This window comes from Osmia lignaria, chromosome 5, assembly GCF_051020975.1.
Source record: "Osmia lignaria lignaria isolate PbOS001 chromosome 5, iyOsmLign1, whole genome shotgun sequence".
Lineage (NCBI taxonomy): Eukaryota > Metazoa > Arthropoda > Insecta > Hymenoptera > Megachilidae > Osmia > Osmia lignaria.
The window spans coordinates 3,076,131-3,099,761 of NC_135036.1; the positions used below are offsets into that span (position 1 = coordinate 3,076,131).

The 23,631-nt window shown below is 40.0% G+C and overlaps 3 protein-coding genes and 1 long non-coding RNA gene across 5 annotated transcripts; 1 reads left to right on the forward strand and 3 right to left on the reverse strand.

Moving 5' to 3' along the window:
* Positions 1 to 3,004: 3,004 nt before the first annotated feature.
* Positions 3,005 to 3,422, forward strand: LOC117609793 (uncharacterized). Its single transcript, XR_013062213.1, has 2 exons — positions 3,005 to 3,161; positions 3,284 to 3,422. It is a non-coding gene; the product is annotated as an uncharacterized LOC117609793 (long non-coding RNA).
* A 2,370-nt stretch (positions 3,423 to 5,792) lies between these two features.
* LOC117609792 (uncharacterized) lies at positions 5,793 to 6,530 on the reverse strand. The gene has a single exon (XM_034336470.1). The coding sequence runs from the start codon at positions 6,528 to 6,530 to the stop codon at positions 5,793 to 5,795; it is 738 nt and encodes a 245-aa protein (XP_034192361.1).
* Positions 6,531 to 9,267: 2,737 nt separating this feature from the next.
* Positions 9,268 to 11,075, reverse strand: LOC117609886 (uncharacterized). The gene is made up of 2 exons (XM_034336637.2): positions 10,938 to 11,075; positions 9,268 to 10,744 (listed from the first exon to the last, which is right to left on the reverse strand). Exon 2 carries the CDS (start codon positions 10,738 to 10,740, stop codon positions 9,268 to 9,270), a length of 1,473 nt encoding a protein of 490 aa, XP_034192528.1. The 5' UTR covers positions 10,741 to 10,744; positions 10,938 to 11,075.
* A 7,731-nt stretch (positions 11,076 to 18,806) lies between these two features.
* Positions 18,807 to 21,555, reverse strand: LOC117609805 (TNF receptor-associated factor 6). 2 transcript variants are annotated; one of them, XM_034336484.2, is made up of 6 exons: positions 21,215 to 21,552; positions 21,032 to 21,088; positions 20,711 to 20,841; positions 20,308 to 20,617; positions 20,086 to 20,234; positions 18,808 to 20,013 (listed from the first exon to the last, which is right to left on the reverse strand). In XM_034336484.2, exons 2-6 carry the CDS (start codon positions 21,083 to 21,085, stop codon positions 19,410 to 19,412), a joined length of 1,248 nt encoding a protein of 415 aa, XP_034192375.2. In that variant the 5' UTR covers positions 21,086 to 21,088; positions 21,215 to 21,552; the 3' UTR covers positions 18,808 to 19,409. The 2 variants fall into 2 exon arrangements, with proteins under 2 accessions (XP_034192376.2, XP_034192375.2); XM_034336485.2 differs by lacking the exon at positions 20,711 to 20,841 and having other exon boundaries at positions 18,807 to 20,013; positions 21,215 to 21,555.
* Between the last annotated feature and the right edge of the window lie 2,076 nt (positions 21,556 to 23,631).

The window sequence follows — 23,631 nt, forward strand, 5'->3', positions numbered from 1 at the left end:
GGGGAATTGGGTATTGAATTGAAGATTTTTATTATAGAGCTGCACCCACGTTTAAGATTTTGGTGGCTCTGAAAAGAGCCGTTTGTTTGGTAGTTTCGTAACTCGCGAATCAGCAATACTTCGCGAGGGAGAGTTACGCAAGTAAACGAGCGAGCATTCATAACAACCTGTTGATCATGCCTACGCTTCGATTTCATTCGCTTTTATCAGATCGGTGTAACAACAAATTATCCGACGGTGATGGGAAACGTTTTTCATCTGTCACGAATGATTTACACTCCTTTCCTTTTTCTGCTTTTGCTTGTGTGTCTAATAAAAAATTTCCTACGTTTGAAACCTCCAATTAATATATACTGTAAGATATTAATAACTTCCAAAACACAATTAATATGCAATGGAACGATTAGAACAGGCCTGGCCAACTCAAATGGTTTCACGGGCCACTTTGATGATGCATAACGTTACAGTGGGCCGTATTTTAGGTAAACATGTTTTTAAAAAATGTAATAAAACGGAACCGAGCGTGTGCGTAGTGGTTTTTTGGTGTTCGCGCAGCAAAGAATAACGAACTGTTGTTTCCGAGAACTCCTAATTCGCTGTTCACGGAGACAAAAGAATTCATTCGTTCATAACTGCATTCAAATGACAGATGAACGTTATCGATGGTTGCCTAATGAAACAGATTCTTTCAGTAACATTTGACGTTCGTGTATATCAAATATAAAACTGGAGTTCGTAGTTGTACTTGCGCATTATAACAGTGACACATGAAAATTTTCATTTATTTAATATTTTTTGTATACATACAATGAGAAACAAAAGTTTCAATAGAAATGTAAAATCGCCCGGCGGGCTGCACAATTTAACGTGGCGGGCCGCGTGTTGGCCAGGCCTGGACTAGAACCTAGTACAACAGTGTCGAACAAACAAAACATGATAACAGAAGCAAAATCGTTCGAGATGCTTCGTGCTTGCACGTGTCGCTCTTTTGACGACCAATAAATGCATAACTACGTCGCATAAAAACAGTAAAACGCAGAAAATGCGCGCGTGCCATTGGCTCGCGAGAATTCTGTTTGTTGGGAAGAACCGTTCCCTCCAATCGCCCCCTCCATCCCCGAAAACAGAAGCTATATTAACGGGTGATTGCACATTAATCAATCAGTCGACCTGTCGAATTTGGGTGAAAGAATTTCGTATACACAACGCATAAGAATAGCAACCTTATACTCGGACACGGGATGAACTACTCAGCAAATAGCTGAGAGGGTGGGGTGTAGCTTCACAACTGTGCGTCGGTGGATTAGGAGATGGCAGCAAGGGGGAGAAGAAGGGCTTAAAAGTCGTTATGGACCACGACAGGTGTCGAAGAAGACTACCGCCGAATAGGACACGGCACTCGCCGGCCAAATTGTTGAAGATCCCTTTCTTCCGGCGACACAAGTCAGGAATCATCTTGATTTGCCGATTTCCGCGTCGACCGCTAGACGCCGCCTCTACAAAGCAGGTTTAAGGTGTTATCGGTCGGCGCGGAAGCCCGTGTGGGCTTCACGTTGCAAGAGCTGACGACGTCGCCGCAAGAATGGAATCGTACAATATCAATCATAGTGTCCGTTCGTCTAGTGAAAAAGCACTGACTTTGGAGTCCAAGTTTAACCGCAGCAAATATCATAAATCTAATTATTTAATAAAAGCGTTAAAGTAATTAACATAATCATCTGATAAAAGCTTTCGAGTATTCAATAATTTAGAATTTCAAGAATTTATTTGAAATTACAAAATACACTAGATGAACGGACACTATGATTGATATTGTATAATTTGGACCGATGAGAAGGTGTTCTCCTCGGCAACCCGATCGTCGAGTCCAGGCATGGCGACCGCCAAGACCGCGGCTTGATCCGGAGTATGTCGTCCATAGCGATCGATAGGAATGGAGAATGTTTAGAAAAGGCAAGCGGTCCGACGCCGTATTGCTAAAAATGTGGACTTTGTTCCTGAAGGATCTGGCCACGGAGTGGGGAAGGCATTGCCTTTTGGTAAGAGGACTGTGATGAACCCCACGGCACTTACCCCAGAACCGTCAATACGATAGGACACTGTGATTTTTAACATATAACAATTGTGAAAACCATAACCGGTCTCCCCTACAAGTTTTAATAAACAATGGCTAGTAAGAAACATTACACAGAAGTAGATAAGAATACATTTTTGGCGATAGTTCTACGTTAAGAAATAAAGAAGACGCATGGCAGGAGATCACAGAACAGTATAACATGTCCGCTGTGATTTATCCAAGGTTTGTAGAATAAAGAATATTATTACGTGAAACTGAGAATGCTTATCGCTATTTGGAATTTGGCACGTTACCTTCCCTGAACCCGCGCGCTACGTGCGCTCGTTTTGGTCAGCGTTTTTGCTTAACAATTTCAAAACGAAGCGACTTACACTCATTCTGGGACACCCTGTAATATAAATTTTATTTTTCAGAGGAATGTTGCCCAACTGAGAAAAATGTGGAGCAACATGAAATCTGCTCAACGAAGTGCGATTATGAAAGAAAAACAATTTCGATTGGCAACAGGGGGAGGTCCTGCAGAATCTGGAGCAGAAATAAATCCAGAAATAGCAGAGATCGTGCCATTCTTGATGAAAAATGCGCCGACTGTTTTGTCATCTAATTTCACAGAGGAAGAGTTGGCGAACAAACGTGATGCCATATTCCATGACGAATACATCTTTGACGATACGATCGAAGTGGATGATAACAATCATAATAGTATAAACACCACTGAGGAAGTTAGTTATATTAAAACCGAAATTAATGATGATGGTCATGAAGAAGATCATTGTGATATTGTTAATCGTTTCCTACAATTGAGAAATGATGAAATTGATGAAATCGTGGAGAGTACGCTGCAGCGTACACAAGACAGCCATTTCCGCCCCTCCAAAAATGGATTACGGTGAGAGGAGATTGAAATTAGAACGCATCAGAAGAACCATGAAAAATGAGGAAGAATTAGCTGATTTAAAACTACGGCACGAAAAATTTAAAAACAAATTAGAAACAGAATTTCTAAAAGCAAAATATGCGTTAGAAATCCGTACTGCATCCGCAACAGCAGAGAAAGCGGAATTAGAATTAAAACAACTGGAAGGTAATAAACATTAAGAACAATGTTCATGAATAATAAAAAATATTTTGTAGGTATGAAAAATTATCTTTTTAATAATTTATTCATATAAAATTTTCTAATTTTATAATACGTTCTAATTTCAGCCTCCTCTCGTCATAATCCATCTTTGGAGCGGCAGAAATGATTGGTCTTCGTCGCTGCGATCCACGATTTCATCAATTTCATCCTTTTGGCATTCTGGGGAATGATTATTAATGGCATAATGACCTTCTTCATGGCCCTCATCATTAATTGCGGTTTCAAAAATTTCGAAAACAGTTTGTTTCCATGGCGTAGTCGAGGTCACCTTAGGTTACATAAATAGGACCATACATTTTTTTTTATTTACCATATTTAGAGAACATCGAGAAGAATTTAAAACACATATTACATAATATTTTTACTAACATATTACTTGATTTACAGAAGTGGCAATGTGAAATATTTAGCTCGATGTCCTCTAAATATGGTAAACAAAAAAGATATATGGTCCTATTTGTAAAACCCAAGGTGACCACGACTTCGCCATGAAAACAAACTGTTTTCGAAATTTTTTTTACTGATATCTATTGTGTACTTCATACCCTGCAGCTCTTGGTTTAAACTATTTTTTGTCAGATGGCTGCAAATGGGTGAAAAATCGTGAGTAACGTTACAGGTAACACCGTGCATACAAATTATGATCAATATCCTCGATATCATCGATAGATATCCTCGATATTCGCAAAGTCCAACTTCATTTTGTACTTTTTTAAAAATAATTTACCATAATTAATCAAACTAAATTGTTCAACACTGCACAATACCACCTTCAAACGTTTGCTTAAGTCTTGAATATCGTCGACTCAAAAACATAACCTCAATGAAGCCAAATAAGAACTCGTTTTCTACAAATAAGGCGGACTTATTCGACTATGAATTCACAAGAACTTAAGACTTTCTTAAGAATCGACTGTGAATCTACAGCGATAAGCATTTACTTTCCTAAGCAAATGCTTAAGCTGATGCTTAAGGCGTTGCTTATTCGGCGACTGTGAATCTGACGGATATCTTAAGCTTATCCTTAAGACCAGCTTAGAAATAAGTTGCGACTGTGAATACCGCCCTATGATTGATACTCTACATATATACAGGGTCTACCATTTATCTCGGAACCTGTGCGCGCGCGAACTCATGAATGTGGCAACAGCGCTAAAATTCGATAGATGCAGCCTCTGCAAACCATTACTGTATGTATGTATGTATTTTATTTTCTTGGGCTCTGCCCAAGATGGCGCTTCAGGGGGCAAGCGCCCCCTATATTGCCTAGTTACATTAAAGCACTAAATACAAACTTATAATCTATATTACAATTTTTACCATACGCCTCTACTTACACACAACACCTTACCTCCTCACCATTCTTTATATAGATACACACATTCGAATCATAACGTTACTGCCCCTCCTGTGCGTTGCTCCATTTCCATTCATACACTTCTTTTAAATGACTTTCCCCAGTTTGTCTAGGAACCTGGAGATGCGTTTAAGGACCCCCAAGTTTCCTCCCATCAACATTTCCTGAACATCCGCCCCTTCATTATATCCCTTTGCAATTAAGAAATTATTAAGCTCTTCTCTGCTTTCTATGAATCTATCACATTCCCACACTACGTGCTTAATAGACTCTAATTCCGCCCCACAGATACAACCTTTCTCTTTTACCAAATTTTTTCTAAATAGCGATTCCCCCAGGTTAAAATGGTTCGCTCTAATTCTGCTCAATCTCACTAAATCTCCCCTATTCATTCCTTTTATGCTATCGAACCATGGTTTCCTTGCCCCCGCATTATTATTCTCAATTGAGAAATATTTTGCCCCTTTAACTTCACCCTTTCTTTTGGCCCTCTCATGGTTTCTGATCCATGCACCCTCCATTATATATCTCAACACATCCCTTTCCACCACCCCATATTCAAACACCTCCTCCCCATTTGTCGCCTCTCCCGCTTTCATATCCGCCCTTTCATTACCCTCGATACCCACATGGCTGGGAATCCAAGCGAATCCTAGTCTGTTACCTGGTGATCTACTCTCCTGCCCAACCCCTTCGTTTCCTTTATATTCTTCTTCCAAAATCATAATTTCTTCTATAATTTCTTGGATCCAGGGATTGTCCCCCGTCCTTCTAGCAAAGCCTTCCAGTTTTTTAAGGGCGCTCGCCGAGTCCGTCAAAATGAGAACTCTTTCCCTTCCCCAATTTAGCCTCGCCTTCTTAACCGCCTGTAATAAAGCAAAAGTTTCCGCCGAAAAAACCGACGTGACTTTATTTAACGACCACGATTCCTCCGACCATTCCCCCGATATTCCCGTAGTTACCACTCCCGCGCCTACCACCTCTGTCAAACCCCTTTTAGACCCATCTGTATAAATTTCTATTACCCCCTTATTATCGCACCTCGGCCAGATTTTGTCCTTGATTTCCTTGATCAATTGCTCGTCTGGGTAATCTTCCTCCTTTCTGCGCTTACCCACTTCCCACTCCACTGTTATTCCACCCCCCTCTATAAAATCGCGCCTTTTATTTAATACTTCCCTTCCAGTATTATTATTCATAACTCTTTCTACTACCCCCTATGTTTTACGCCATGCCCTCACCCACGGATCCCACTCCTCCGAAGGCTCTTCCTCTCTCACCACTAGGGTTCTCGCCAAAGCCTCGTAAACCACCCCCCTACCTTTAATTCTATGTTTCATCACAAATCTTTCTAGCAATACCTCCGCTCTGGATTCCAGGTCCATTATCCCAGCTTCCGTGTTCATTACATTTATAGGGGTGGTTATTCTATACCCCATAGCTGTACGAACCCCCGCATTATGTAACCTCATAATCTTATTCAATGCTCTTTCATTTTCCCAAAAGAAAAGAAACAGGTCATACTCAATCACTGATCTAATCAACCCTTTAAAAAAGATCAGCATTGTACTTGGTTTGACACCCTTCTTAATTCCCGCAATGAACCTCAGAATGTCCAATTTTTTTCTAACTTTATTCGAGACCAATTCTATATGTTTACTGAAACTGAGGGCCCTGTCCAGGGTAATTCCCAAAAAAACGGCCTGCGCTTCCCCCTCCAAGCGTTCTTCTCGTATTCTAAACTCTCCGAACCCCCTATTTCTATCTCTTGCCTTGGAGAAGACTACCACCTTGGATTTGCCTTCTGCCAAACCTAGCCCCAGCTCCTTAAGATTCTCCAACAACGCCCCCACCGCCCCCTCTAGCTTTTCCCTTAATTCGTCTATGTCCTCTCCCGTGATATAGACCACAATATCATCCGCATATAGCAGAACCCTCACCCCCCACCTCTCCATCCCTTTACAAATTTCCGCCGTGTATATATTGTATAACAGTGGGCTTAGGACCGAGCCCTGTGGGAGCCCCCTCTTAATTAGGCCATTAACCCCTTCTAGGAATTTTCGAACACAAGTCGCAGATCTATCCTTCAGCCAATTTACAATAAAGCCCGCCACCCTTTCCGGGCAGTTCCTCTCCTTTAGGAGTGCTTACAATTTATTGTAGTTAACTAAATCATATGCCGATTTTACATCCATAAATGCTGCCACGGTTTCTTTTCTGGCTTCGAAACCTGCCTTAATATCTGTGACCAAGGCCACCAGGTTATCCATAGTGGACCGTCCTTTCATGAAACCACTCTGCCGGTGGTCTACTATCCCCTCTTTATCTACCCATTCACACAATCTTTCTTTTACCAATCTTTCTAAAATTTTACTCATGCAGTTAATCAGGGAGATAGGTCTCAAGGCCTTTTTCCCGGGCTTTTCCAAGAATTTTATAATTACTCTTTTCCACATTTGTGGGATACAGCTATTCTCCCAGATCCAGTTATAAAGTTTCAATAGGCACTTCTTCATTCCGCTATCTAACTTTCTTAGCAGGAGGTATGAAATTCCGTCTTCCCCTGGAGCGAAGGATACCCTAACTGAATCCAGAACCCCCTGCAAATCCCTTTCTTCAAAGCCATCCTGTATACCAACTTGTCCCTGGCTAACATACTCCCTCCCTCGAATCTGACCAGGGGTTTCCAACTCCCCCTGCCCCTCTTTGTCTTGGGTCCCCTCTAAGTCATAGGCAAAGACTTTTCCTATCTCTCGTTCCTCCAGCGAATTTATTTCTTTTTCATTAAGACTGGCGCACCCTGTTTTTCCAATGCCATTCTTAATTTGCTTAATCTTTTGCCAGGCCTCCCTGGAACTAGTGTAACAATCGATTGAAGATGCAAAATCATCCCAAGCTTTAGATTTCTTTTCCTCTATAAGTTTTTTCATTCTTTTTCCTACCTCCCTCAAATTAATCCAATTAGCCTGACTCGGCGTTCTAATAAAGAGTTTTACTGCTTTTCTTCTATCTTTCTTAGCTTCATTGCAATCGTTGTCCCACCACGTCTGCCCCTTAACATTTTTTTGTTTCGCTTTCCCTCTTACATCTTTTCTATTATAACCCTCACCTGTTATAGAGCCACCCGCTTTCCTAATAATATTAATTATTGCCTCCGTGAGGTCCCTACATCTATCGTCTATATTAAAGTTCTCCCATCCCTCTGCATTCCAGTTTTCCATTAAAACCCTCGCTTCTTCCCCTGATACTGTTACGAACGAATCCCAATTTATTTTATCTACCTTAAACTTTCTAGTCGACCCCATCATTTCGTTGGATCTATTTACTTCCTCATCTCCGAACAATAATCCTAACACCTGATGGTCTGACCCCATGGTCTCATTTTCTTCCGTCACCGTTGCCTTTTCCATCGCATAATGCGAACCTATAAAAAGGTCGATATTCGATGGCGGCCTACCCCCAGTTCCTAACCTTGAACTAGTGTTTGTATTGATAACGAACATATCATAGTCCCTAATCACCTCTTCCAACAAGGTGCCCTTTTTGCTATCAACATAACAGTTCCATGTTTTACTTCTAGCATTAAAATCGCCCATTAAGACTGTTTCGACATTGTGTCTTTTATTTTTAAATAATTTGACCCAATCTTCCCTTTCCCACTTCTCTCCTGGCCTTCTATAGACCAGTAGGATATCCCATATACCCTTTTTAGTTTCTACCGAAATCCCTAAAACTTCCCTTCCCGTACCCCTCCAGGTTATATCCTTTCTTATTGTAAACTTTACACTCTCTTCCACTACGAACGCCAAACCCCCACCCTGCCTATCCTCTTTCAAGTCTCCTCTAACTATATTATACCCCGGTATCACGAATCTATCCTTCTTTTTTAGCCATGTTTCTGTTATCCCTAGGATATCAAAATTTTTTATGTTCTCCTTGATCTCACTTAATTTCCCTCTAACACTCCTAGCATTCCAGGTTCCCAGACAAAACTTACCCTTGAGCGTTGAAGTAGCCATTTGGCACAGTTTCAACCCCTCTCTTCCTTTTCTTATAAACTACCCTTCCAAGTTTTGCCTTTCTTCTTTCGCACTTTATCCAACATTCCCTCCCAGCTTTGCGACAGGGGGGCAGTAACAAATCAGACACCTACAAGAAAATACACTTTTAATCTTTATGTTACTCAAGCCAAAATCACATAGTCTACTCTTAAAGTGGGGTTTCCCCTCAACAGATCTCCGCCCCTTAAAGGGGTCCCATGTACACATATCCATAAAATCAATTAAATTGTACAAACTAGTAATACCTTTCCATATCGTTTCTATGTGATCAAGCAGCGATACTATCCGAGGCAAGCCCTCGTCTTCACACAGCCTGCTTTTTCTACAATACTTAACCCATTCTTGGCCTTTTTCCATACTTAAGCTTCTTTCACCTGTAAACGCAACAATAGTCAAAAGACTCAAACCATATGACCACTCATCCCAACGGAACACAAAAATTGGCTCGTATGCTCTCGAAAACAGCCAATCGCAATACCATGTGGAAAAATATCTTTTACAAAAGATAGCTAATATAACCAAAACTATACTAATTATTAATAACATAACTAGACCTACAAATAAACCTAAGCCCCGCATGGCTTTCACATAAAAACCTAACATACGTCCACAAACCACACTCAACCATTCCTTATTGTCCATAACTTTGATCGTCATTAGAGTCCTCTTTGTTTCCACATATTCTCCCCTCGATCCTTCTCATAAGGTCTTCTAACCTTCCTCTTCTATAATCATCTTCTTGGTTTGCCCTTTCTTTTGTCCATCCATACTGCTGGTGGGCTCGAACCGCTATGTCCTCCAGTGCTTGCTCCTGCGCCTCCTTTGCCGCTTTCTGAGCTTCGTATCTCTCCTTTCTCCTTCTCAGCTTTTCCCTCGTCTTCTCCGGGATGGGAACATCCCAATTGGGCCTATGCCTGGTGGTATTCCAATACGCGTATTCCTCTTCCTCTGTCATCTGATCTTCTCTTTTATTATCGTTCAACATTTTTTCAACTTCCTGTTCGTACCCCTTTTCCTTTATCAACTTCATCAGGTCTGACAAGAACTCTTCGTCCCTTTTCTTTTCCAATTGCCCGATGATCCTTTTTTGGGCACGCTGTTCCATCTTACTCATTTTCTTGATGGCGCGTTCCACCGGGAGCCCTTCCCCAAACACGTACTCCGCTTCCTCCGGTGCAGTCCCATCTTCTTCTTGTTGTAGGGGGTCAAACATGTTTGACACATTCATTGTTACACCATGGGCACGGGGCAGCCTATCCTCTACGGCATACTCTTCCTGTCTCAGCCTTCCCCTGCCCCTGCTCCTTCCTCCTGCCTGGCTCCTTCTCACGTTCTCGGAGAAGCTTTCCCATCTTCTTATTCCCACTCTTCCTCCTTCCACCTTCTTCTTAGCCTCCCTCAGCAATTCCAGCTCGTTCTCCATGGGCACTTCCTTTACCTCCCACCACTCGGTTCTTCTCGTTGGCAGCATGGGGTAATCTCTGCTGCCTCCGTCCCTTCCAATGTCTTCCTCGTCCCAATTTTCCCCCAACTGACTTGCTACTATACTCTTAGCTGTTGCGTAAGCAACATTCTTATAAGCCATAACCTTTCTAATTAACTTCTCCCTCTGATGAACCCAACAAGTCTTAGACAGGGATGTATGGTTGCCCCCACAGTTCAGACATACTGGGGTCTTATCACACGTACCATGCTCCCTTCCCAAGCACACAAGGCACTTTTTCAAACTTCTGCATTGCATTTGCACATGGCCGTAAGCAAAATACTTGTAACATTGTTTTACCTGCTCTACATATGGGAAAATACGTAGGGCTACATGGCCCGCGCCAATTTTCAAATCCGTTGGCAGACGGTCCCCTTTCACTGTAACTAATATCGCCACCCCCTCAGTCCAAGCACTTTTACCATCCTTAACTACTTTTTTTTTCATTCTTTCAAATTTAAATTCGCCTTGCCCTGGCATTACGAAATCTTCCAAGTCTTCTATCGAGTCTTCCCATTCGGTGATTACGCCTTTCCTCATTTTCTTCCGTTCTGGGAGAAAAGCCTCGAATCCTGCACCATCCTGCTCCGCCATTTTGAGGATGGCGTTTGCGGCCGCCATATCGCTAAAAGTAAGTTCCGCTTTATTAAAACCCACCATTTTGAGTCCCCGAAGAAAGCGAGACCGCGATCCAAGCATTTTATAGATTTTAACTATATTGTTTCTTTTAAATTTGCTTGTACTCTCCTTCCCAAGTATCATTGTAATCATGTATTCCTTACTTCTCAGCTCTTCTACGTAAAATTGTTTGTTCTCACCTCGCACTCTTCTTCTATTTATTTTTCCTCCTAAGGGTATAGAGTCTTTTTCTGCTATGCCTTCAGTATTCTCACCTTCCGTCGTGCCTTCCGATGATGCCACAGCTTACCGAACCGGTGTGGTCGCTCGTTTTGCACCTACGGGGGGAGTATTATCTACTGCGAGATCTTCACTTTCTTTTCTGTCTCTTTTTGTACCTTCTTCGTTATTCCCCGTCTCTTCCTCTGCCGCCCTTTTCCTTACTTTTCTGAGTTCTTCCAATCCAATCCTTACATTCACCGTACTCTTCAAAGAATGAGCTGTAGGCTCCTTCTTCTTGTTCCCCTTCTTTTTCCCAGGGGTACCACTTTTCTCCTGATCCATCGCCTCCTCACTAGGGGGGGCTGCAAATTCCCTACTCTCCTCTTTACCTTCTTCCACGATCATGCTGGGGTCCCCAGCATCTTCATCCTTACGGTTGGTATCTTTCAACGGTTTTCTACTTCTGTTAAGGATTTCAAAAAATTCCCTAGCCTCGGGATCCTCCTCTAAATATTCAACCTCGAATTCAACCATACTTAGATTGAGTTCTTCCGTCTTTTTTTCTAATTTTCCAGTTCTTTCCCCTTCACTCTTGCTCCTTTTCTTCTTCTCTACACTTTCCTTCTTTATTTTCCTAACGATCCTTATCCCAACATCTCCTCCCTGCGACACTGTCTTGTCGCAGGGAGAAACCGCACCCTCCTTATTCACTTTTCTCTCTTGGGCTCGCCTTCCCAGGAATGAGCGACCCCAAGAGGAAACACTTTTGTACAGGAAAAACCCCCTAAAAAAGTACTAATGAAAACTCAAGTTCCCAGACCAATCCCTCCTTAAAAACTTCCTAATCACGCGTGTCACTTCTCCGTACATCCGTTGTCTACCCAAACCATTACTGAAAGTATAATGTCATGTAGAGAGCTGTAGGGAACGATGTAAAAATCCCTGAAGTTAAGTTGGTAATCGACCGAACTCTGGTCTAAAATTCGATTGGAAATACGAGTATGCACGACGAGCAGTAGAACTTCGAGTCGGCTCGGTTTGGCTCGGCAAAACTCGGGCGCGATCGGCAGAGAGACAAACATACCCGTTTAGGGGCCGCGCGAGATACGTTTGCGCGGGCACCACGGCCACGTCATGGGATTAATAGTACAGTAATGCTCGGTTAAATTTCACTATGTTCGGGAGTCAGCAGTGAAATTATCGCGAGCAGGGTAGCGTTTGTATTCCAAGAATTGACTCGAGCAGAACTTGACAGAGTAAGAGAATAGATACCATAGGAGGAAGCGAGATAGACATACTACGTCTAGCAGCGACGATCGAGGCACGGCACTTCAAAGAGATGCCGCGAGTGAAAAATGTGACCATGCAATAACGAGAATTTCACTATCAGTAATTTCCAACCTATTTTTATGAAAATTATACCACCGGATCATTGAGATTCTTCTGATTAAAATGAGTCCAAACACGACGTAAATCGGATCTTATTTATGTTATCTAATAAATACATAATGAATCACGTAAAGCAGGCCTGTCCAAGTAGGGGAAATTACTCCTAGAACACATGTTTTTGGTCCCCTTCCAACGCTGCTCCTTCAAGTAAGGTGGGACGGTTCCGACTACCGTCTCTCCGTCTTTCCTACCGTCTTTGGTAGTCGGAACCGTCCCATCTTACTTGAAGGAGCAGCGTTGGAAGGGGACCCAAAACATGTGTTCCAGGAGTGGATTCCCCTACTTGGACAGGCCTGACGTAGAGTAAATCATAATGGATCATGTAGAGTAAATATGGTTCAAATTACAGTAAAACCTGGAAAAATGCAACGAAAGAATTGCTTGGATAAGTGCAACATCGCTATCCCCTCCACTTGGGGGGATCTCCCTAGACGAACCGAGCCGCTCAACGAGAAAACCGTGTAATATGATCCGACCGTAATATCGGTGTGACTAATACTAATTGAACGATAAAACTTTTTTATTTTTAACTTTTTCTTAATGAAACTTTTACTAACGCATTTGTGAGATTTTTCTGATTAAAATGGTACCAAACACGATATGATTTGAATTATATTTATTTATTAAAATAATAATAAAACTGTACATATGTATAAGGCAGGCCGTACACCAATGATACATCAAACACGCAACATGCAACATGCAACACGTCGCATGTTGTGTACGAACGTAGAATAGGTATCGCGGCACGGTACAAACGATTTGTACGAACGTAAAATAGATATCGCGGCACGGTACAAATGATTTGTACGGACGCAGAATCGATACCAAGACTGGATATATGCAACGTTTAAATGCCCAGAATCAACACCTCGGATGGATATATGCAACGTCTGGGTCCCAATGTTTGTTGCATATATCCAGCTTTTACTGTACTACAATTTAGGCACTCAGGAAGTGACCTGTATCTGGTTTGAGAGTGCCCAAATTTGCCACAGTTCTTGCATGTTCTTACCCTTTCAATGTCAGGTTCTATGTTCTTGTTGAGAAGTCCATACAATTGTATTTTAGTTGGGAGAGTTGACCCCTCGAAAGTAATAAGGACTGTTTCGCTGGGAACCCAGGAAACCTCTTTGGTGGTAGAATCAACCTGTCTTCTGTCCATCCGCTTGGCCTGGATTATCTTGCATGGGGTTACTGCTAGATCCAGGAGGTCCTCGATTGGATATTCCAAGCTAAAGCCTTTCAGCAAACCTTTCCTTTCTACAGAGTGACGAGGCACAAAGGCCTCCAGACCATGCTCTTGTTACGTCCCGGCGGAAAATTTGAAATTTATCCGCCTTGCGTTCCTTATCAAGCCCTTTTGGGTTACGAGAATCTCTCATGTAAAGGGTGTACAAAGAAGAGTTTGAGCTTAATTCTTTTCAACAGTTTACGTGACCCTCCTTGAAACTATCGTCGCCAGCCATTGTAACATAAGACAGTAATACGCACAAAAACTCGGGTTAGCTCGAGAGAGAGAGAGAGAGAGCCGTAGCAATAACACCAGCGCTACGCAGTTAGCCAGTGCTTCGCATTCCGGGAATTTCCCTTGCTAACTGCGTAGAAACGGAAAAATCGTAATAATTCTTTTGTTGGAAAACCCTTTCTCTCTCTATTGCACAAAACGTCAGCCGGTCCAACAAGGATCATCATTACCTGATTGTAATGATAGTATAAGAGAGTGGATGGATGAAACCGAATTTAAACAATGAAAGTAAGAATTGAGAACCCTTACGAAAGCGAACGTCGCGAACGTTCGACCGCCGTTCGAAAATTAAGGGTCGTTCGAAGCAATAAACACTATTGTATCGAAATTCTAAGAACTGCCTAGCGATAATGGCAAATTTTGAACAAAGGAACGTTCTCGAAGGAACGTTCGCCAGATTTAGAATTGTTTAAAATTCACAGAATGCGAAATGCCGAATTTATCAAGGCGATAGTTTAATGTGCGATAGATTGTTGTAAAATGCATAATTCGCCACGGCATCACAACCACCGTAAGCACATTGTCCGCTTTTAAACATATTAAATCAGGCTATCTTTATTGCAAATCAGGAAAATGTATAATTTTGATCATCATATACGGATGACGGTTTCCTTTATCATAACCTGTATATTTCAAATTCAAATCTTATTCTACAATTAACCAAATCAATAGTTATATCTCAATTAAATGCAATTATACATGTAAAGAGAAATACTGCGTAGTTTCTGAAAACCGTTGAAACTATCATGGCGACGAACAAGAAAAGGAAGGAACACCAAAGAAAGGGGATGAAAGATCTTCGTCTAGCTCGCGCGTCTTAGCCAATCACCGGGCACGCGACACTTCCGAAAACGGGCTACGATTCGCCAAACCGTCCCCTCCAAGGACGATGTTCGCGCGACGGGCCCTTCGGCCATCGATCGCGCACGAAATTTGTTACTCTTGATCGATCAATCGTAAGTACGTGATCGGGAGCCCGTGTGTCCGAGAGACAGAGTTGTTCGGAATTTCGTGATAGATTTCCTCTGCGGTAAAGTCCTCCGCGTAGCGAGGCAGAGTGCCGTGGTAGTTGAAATAATCCGATTCTTAACAAGGACACACAGACGCGCACGTTAAATCTTCCCTCTACCTATCATTTCTTTCTTTTTTTTTTAAACCGTTTGCTCGCGCGTATTCTCGTATTAACTTCACTCCGCGTAAATTATATATATTGATCGTTTCCGTAATAAATCGTAGTTCATAATTCGTTATTCGTTTGTCTCTCGTCGACGTACTCGTCCGTAATAATCCGTTTCCGCCGCGACAAGTGCAGTGATCGACATCTTACCGTTTCTTTGGTGTTCCAGATCATCAAGCTAATACACAGGATCTAGCAAGCGAAAATTATAATCTTGTATTGTATTAAACAGCGTAACGGTAAGTCGTTTCAACTACATTTTTCGATCACGACGTTTATCAATTGGCAAAACGGGCGATCTGGTCCAGCCCTTCGGGGTTACGAGAATTTCTCAGGTCAGATCGTTCCACCGTATCAGGTATCAACTGATTTCAGTATTAATTTTTTTTGTTTATTACAATCTCGAAATTCCAATTTCTCTTTCCCGTCATCAAAAGGGCACCTTAGTCCAGCTCTTTCGAGAGTTACGAGAATTTCTCAGGCTGGGGTGTACCGCGGGCGGAAACCGCCAATTTTATAGTTAAATTTGGAGAGCGAAATTGTGATGATCATTTTTACGTGTCCGGTAATATACTCGTCGGTTTCAGTTGTGATATTAGAGCGCCTTATACAGTCATATTTGGTTAATTAATTTTAAGCATCTTTACATTTGTTCACAATTTTTGCAAAACTGGTATCTTCTCTACTAACAGAATTTCTAAGTTATTACACTCTCAATTTTGGCATTTCACGGTTACCAAATCATCTGATTTTCATTCACAATTAAACCAGTTTCATTTAGTTGAACAGTTTCAATTTATTTCAAACACACCTCACACATTTCAGCCAAACACGCCTACCAACTCACACAGGTTCAAGGAGGGACCCGTACGGGACCAAGCGTTGAACGAACCCAACGAAAGGCTAATAATTATAACTTCTTAACATCTTATCAATTCGTCTTTCGTCTTTTAATTTGTCGAGAGCGTTAACACGCTCGAGACTGGTGGCAGCGATACCAACCATCGCGCTAAAATAGGAAAGCAGGAATTACGGGTTGAATTCCAACCGATTAACTGAAATTTAACCACCTATATCCTCCAATTTTTATCCTTTCCCTTTTACGTTGCGGCATCGCACGCGCAACGTAACACTCTCCTACCTTTGGAGATAAGATCAGCCTGTTTGCCTCCATACCGTTGTTGAACATGGCTTCTGCTTTGTTGAAGCCTCTGGGACGCAGTTGATGAGCTCCTGCCTTCATTGAATGTAGCGCTTTAGCAATTGCTACCATGTTGTGACTCCTACTTTTCTTACAATGCGTTTCAGCTAGGCGAATTTCAACCAAGGCTGGGCCACTGTGAGCCTCAGGGTATATTCTTACAGTAGGAATATTTTGTATGTTATTAGTATTTTTCTTTTTCATATTTTCTTTCTCGTCCCCTACTGGGGAAGGGCACTTTCTTTTGAGCGGTTCCAAAAGGATGCTGTTACCAGGTTTCTTTTTTCTGGGATTAACCACAGTCCACACCACTTCTGCTTCCGTCTCCATTGTGATGCTCTGAACCTCTCCCGGTCCCGCAGGGCCAGGGAGAGGAGAATGCGGGTGTACTCGCAACAGGTTAGCGTGGGTAAGCTAACCTCAAAATTCTGCGAGGACAAATTGCCGTGTGTATTACTTTCTCCAACCCGAAGGGTTCCTTTTTCCTCTTCGCAAAAGCACTTCTTGAGACTCTCCAATTGCCTTTCTTGCGCCAATACTGCGTTTCAGTTAAAAATTTCAAAATCACTCGGATTCACCATTCACCACCCAATGTTCATCGATAGATTTTCCGAGATCTAAAAGATACATTTGTGGCGCCCTCAAACCTCGCGCCATCTAGCGGTCACAGAAGGGAGCAAACCTTCCAACCGCGCCCTCTTTTCTAGGGTGCTTGGGGCCTGACGCCCTCGCTTCAACGCACCCCTATTTTTCCCTTTACTCACTCTGTACTTTTCCGGCAACGCGATCGGAAGTAAAAGACACGCGTCTTTCCTACTTCCATCGCCATCTTCGATATCGCGAGTCTTTGTTAATAAAAAGTATCACAACGTAATCATTTCATCTTGTGTTTTATTTATTCATTGACATTAGTGTGGTGCCCGCGCAATCGCATCTCGCGTGGCCCCTAAACATTCTTATACAATATAAATTATATTATTATTACACTCATATATATTGAGTATAGTAAAACTTGTTTATGACATTATTATACTTAGATTGTATTATTTCTAAAATAGATAAGGAATCAGAATTTTTCGGGATTTTGGATAATTCTGAAATGTTTGTATGTACCATTTGTGGGTCAATCCTGCAGTAGATGTCTAAAAGAAAAAATATAAATTATTAATATACAATATATATTGTATTTTTAAGAATTGATGAGTTTTTATATATTTTGAAAATGTACATACCTGATTTACCAAGACCCAAATTGTAATGTAATGAAATGTAAAACTTTCCCATAGAATTATAGACATTGTTATATAAATAATTATCTCTGTAATTTGTAATGCACCTGATACATATTCAAAAAGGCCACCATGTGGTATTTTATATATCGTGGAATTAATTCCATTATCTTTATTCTTTCGTAAATTTCGAAGAATAAAGTTAGTCTTAAGTTGAGTATATGAGAACAGTATAAAAATCATTCCACACACTAGTTGCAGATACGTTATTCTTTTCCAAGAAAAGTTTCCACTTGAACCTAAATGAAAAATTCAATATCTTAGTAGTATCTGAGAGAAATTTAATCGAACATTGTATCGCTACCTTCAACAAATCCTTTAGATTCACCAATAATGCATATCAAGCTTCCTACATAATGATAAAGTCCAACTATATAATGGGAGATATTCATCATTTTATTACTAAAAATATTTACACATTGTGTTTCATACAATCGTTTCCAACAATGCAAGGTGAAAAGTACAGCAGCTACAAATGTATTTTCTGCTGGTACTAAAAAAAATAGTAGTTAAATAAAGACCTGATTTGTTGAAATAATATTTATAATGACTGTTGAGTATTTGATTTACCTAATGGTTTTCTCAGTTGTCCTAAACACATGTTTAGCATCCATATCACATGTCTAGGGACGTCAGTGTTCCAGAAGTATTTGCAAATAATTAAATACAATACGTAACTGGAAGCTGGTGCAGCAAAAATGTAGAAATGTTTGAACCATCTAAAGTTTCATTGATGTAGTCCATTGAAGTAAATACATTGGTAAATTGTTCATTTGTATTCAGTTGTTGTTAATTAACATAGATCATTGTTAATAAATGTGCTCACCTCTTAGGTACTTCTACTTGTGCAACCATTGGTTGATACTCCTTTGCCGAAAATTTACCGTAGCGGTAAGTACGAGTTATTAAAGTAGGTAGATGCTTCTCCACATAATTCAATAGTAATCCAATAATACCAGTAAGTGTAAAAACCAGGATAAATATAACACGTATAAAATTTATCTGCATTTTATATTTAATTTTGTTCAAATTGTGAAAATATAATATGTTTACACTTAGAACAGTCTTGTACAGTTTATCTGTACCACACAACAGTAATTCTGTCCCACTTTTACATAAACCGGGTTACTGTAACAGTTGAAACATACAGATTATACGTAACTGAATTATGTTCTAATTAATTCTGAAGATTTCAAAGGAACTTCTAAAAATGATACATATACTGGACAATCTCAGAAGTTTTATTTGAGTTACATAAATATTTACACTTGTAGTAGTGAAATTAACTACAATTGTAGTAAAAAATTAATTATCATAGTTTGTAAAAATGGATGGAATTGTTTAACCCCTTGGCCTATGTTTTTCTCGATAGTTGTAGATAGTTTTCAGACACAGCTAACTATTAATTACTTCAATAAAGAAAACTAAAATATCATGCATACATAGCATTCAACGATCCATGACTGAGCAAATTAGAATTAGAATTCAATTCAAAATTCAATCATACTAAAAAATACCAAACAAAAACACATTTGAACTGTAAATTGCGTCATGAGTATGTCACGATATTGTAGGGCAAGGGGTTAATTGGTGTATAGATTTATAAGAAATTAATTCACAATTCTATTATATCAAACTTTAAGTATTATGTACTATAATACTTTTAAAAATGCATGATACATAAATAATTAAAACAATTAAATATTACAATGTCTCAAAATATATCACATTTTAACTTTAATTATAAATAAAATAAGTAACTGCATTGTAACTTATTAATTCGTCTGAATATACACGAACATAGTGTTATATTATATTTGGTGTTTGAAATCTATCATCAACACGAACTTCTATCCTAAAAATTAAGCAATCATTTTGTAAGAAATCGGGTAAATCTCGTATTCGTACGAATTCAGTGTAACCAAAACTACGTTTATTTAATTCACACACTGGTTTTCTAAATGCTTCAAGATCAGGCCTAGATGAAGTTATTTCTCGTATATCCTTCTCTGAATCGTGTGGATTTACCAAAATAAAACACATTGTTCCATTGAATGGCCAATCTAAACCATCATCACTTTCTGATTTCATTATATGTAAAAGCAGTGATAAAAATTCTGGATCTTTAGAAGAAACGTTAATTCTAGCACAAATTTTATAACCGTTAAGACTAGTATAAAAACCAGGACTATAAAACATTTTTAGCGAATCATTCATCATACTACGAAGCTTTTCTTGGAAAGAATGTAATCTCCAAATATAAACACCATTACAACTACGTAAGAACAATTCCTCTTGATTAAATCGTAACGAAGTTTGTAAAGTTGTAAGTTGAGTTTTCTGATTAGAAATCGTTATAGACAATTCTCGGTTTTGCTGTTCCAGTAGTACTATCCGTTCATACAAATTTCTGGAAAAACAAATTAACTTTAAAATAGTTTATAATGATAGAAATATTTCATTCGATGCATATAGAATTTACTTCAACAATTGTTGCCATTCTAATGATGGTTCTGGTTTTTCTAAAGAATTTGCACTTTTAGATGGTGGATCCCATAGTTTAGATTCAGCAACCATTGCGCTAACGTTATTCTGTGAAGTAGATACCTGTGGTAATGCCTTTAACACCATCTACAAAATAAACGAAAACCAAATTGTTAATACCATAATTAATCGCGATTATATAAAATAATAATAAACTAACAGTTAAATGATGGTTTATATTTCTTTCTAAATGTGTATGTAAATTTTCCTCTGTATAAAAAGTCTCTGAGCACCCAACATTTTTAAAGTGACAATGCATAATTTGTGAATCTGGAAGACTTCTTTTATACATGCACTGATTTATGTGTGCTTCCATATCCACCGGAGATAACTTAACTTCGCAACCAAATTGTTGATATGGACACCAAGTACGCTGTTGAGATATTTCTCTACTCGTATACAGATCTCTGAATAAATCACTTTCAGATTTCAATGGTTTACTATCAACTGGACAACAAGCTCCCTCCTTTCTATAAAGTAGAACTTAAATTAATGAATGTAAATTACAGATGTCATGAGTTATATATGGTTTTGTTAATTTGTTACAGTGAAATATAACTTACTGAAGCCAAGTATATATACATTGCGAACAGAATTTATGACCACAAGATGTTAAAACTGGATCACGTAGCCAAGTTAAACAAATAGGACACTCGAATCTAGGCTCAAGGTATTCTTTCACACCATCACCACACTGCACGTAACAGTTAAATCACCAATGCAAAATGAAAAATAAATGCGTTAACACAAAATGGTAAGCAAAACTTTGGAAAATATATTGTAAACACAACGCAATAAAATTCATTTAAATAAAAGTGATATAACTACAATATCGCTGACAACATTTGCTATTGCAAATTTAATACAGTAGTAGATATACGTACGAGAACATTTTCTTCGGCAACTTTATGTTTTGTAAGATCGTCGGAATTTGCCATTATCTGTAAGAATATACATCAATTTAATTTAAACAATTCATCAGTTTTATGTCAAAACTGATGACTGAAATGAAAAAGCCAGAGATGAAGATGTATCAGTAATTTTAAGTTGCAAAATCTGTAACTTACTTGTAATTATAAATAATTAGTATTCATATGGAACCTTTATTTATTTCAAGCTTGAATATTATTTAAAGTTGCATGTAAATTCCTGTATAAAAGAAACATGTATTTTTATTATTGGATTAAAAGATAACGTTATCACACGTTGGTGCCTTTGCTGACAATATAAGCGAGAAAGAAACCAAAAGAAACCAAAAGAAACATTCCTTTCTTCTTCAGCTTTGTTGGGAACCTCGCCTGTATGTATATATGTACATACATATGAGTGCAGTGTCGTGTGAATTTAGCTGTAAACCTGTAATTGCATGTGTAACGTGAAACGTTATCACGTGAAATGTTTAGAGTGGTGTGGCGACACTGCCATGGGAATATTTATCGATAATCTATTGTATGTACTGTTGCGTGTCCGACGCGGAAAATAGGGATATTCGGAGATTTAGGTGCAGGTGTGACAGTCCGTGGAGCGCAGAGGCGCTCCGCTCTCAAGGCGCGGATATACAAAATAGTAAACTGTAATTTTGTTTAGAGTACTTTAATACTTTGTATTTCAATTTAAATCGGAACTTTAAACTTTGCGTTATTAAGGCTTAGACCCTTCTGAGTGAGAACGACTTGTTCGTAACGAGTGACAAAATCATTCTAACAATTCTGCGCTTGGCGGAGGAGATCTTCGCGCGTTGTCGGTCGATGCCCCATCCTTGGTGGATCCTGGATCCTCCCTCAGGATCATCCCTCGTCCAATGGTGGAGGAGTCCACCCCGTCTCGTGTGGGCCCCTTCTCCTGGCTGTGGTCCACCCTCAAGCGCGTGGAAGTGGAGGCGCTCCGCCAAGACGCTAGAATGTTGCAGCGCACATGTGCTACGAGAAAGCGTGGGACCCAGAGAAATTAGGAAACGACAAGACCTTGTACCAGAGTTGCCAAAGCAACTCTCGAGGAAATTTACGACCCTCTCAGAGTGCATGAATAGACAGGATATCGAAAAAGACTTCGTAGCTTTTAAGGACCGTTCGTGACTTGGTCGAAAACAACGAATTGGCTATGGTCTATCATAAATTAGTTTTTTAGGAATTTTCAAAGTGAAACTATTCCATTCTCTGGACTTCCGGCCTTCTCTCAGCTCTATCACCCACGTCGAGGGGTTTACAATTTACTCTTTGTCTATTTATATAAGGGTACGCATAGACGATGTTCGAATTTCGCTCTTAATTTCGCTCTTAATTTATGACCATCGATACAAAGGTCCTCAAAGAACATTCAAGACATATCGATACAATAGACTATCGATAAATATTCCCATGGCAGTGTCGCCACACCACTCTAAACATATTCACGTGATAACGTTTCACGTTACAGTACATATTGTTGCGTGTGGATTTAATGTTCTAGGGATTTTCTTTATAAAAGGCCGAACGTGGGTAAGGTGCCCGTGAAGCGCTGAAGAGCTTTGCTCGTGGCACGGCCTTTAATAAATGAAAACACTTTGCGTTTAAAAGATATTTTTGGTAAATACTTTATTATTTGCTTTTCAAAATCTAGTCGGGTTGAAGCTTTGAATCGTTCTGAGCTTGGCGGTGAAGATCTTCGATCGATGTTGGCTGCCATCCCCTCCTCGCTGGATCCTGAATCCTCCCTCAGGATCATCCCTGGCCCAATGGTGGAGGAGTTCATCCTTGTCCGGAGGCGGTCCCTCTCCCTGGCTTCGGTCCACCCTCAGGCGAGTGGAAGATGGTGGTGCTCCGCCAAGACTCGAGAACGATTCCATGCACACGTGCTAAGAGAAAGCGTGGGATCCAGAGAGAACGAAAGATAAAAAGGTCTCGCGCTAGCGAGCCAAGGCAACCCTTAAGAAAATTTACGACCCTCTGTAAATAAGCAGGATGTCGAAGTGACTTCGACAGTTTCAAGAATCAACATGATTTTCGTTAAGAGTAATGAATTAGATACGGCCCGCAATATATTAGTTTCTTAGAAACTTCAAGTGTGACAGTCTTATTTCTCTGGTTTTCCAACTCTCTCCCAGCACGACCACCCGCGCTGAACGATTTACAATGTCCTTTCCTTTGTTTGTTTATTACTTTGAATTTTGGCTCCTAATTTATGAGCATTGATATAACAATGCAGACATGCTGCAACCATACTCTTATGGCATCGTCGCCATATTACATTTCATTCAATGCTTGTGATTACAAGCTTGCAGCTAAATTCACACGATATTGCACACATACATACAGGCGAGGTTCGCAACAGTATCGATATGTCTTGAATGTTCTTCGAGGACCTTTGTATCGATGGTCATAAATTAAGAGCGAAATTCGAACATCGTCTGTGCGTACGTTTATATAAATAGACAAAGAGTAAATTGTAAACCCCTCGACGTGAGTGATCGAGCTGAGAGAAGGCCGGAAATCCAGAGAATGGAGTA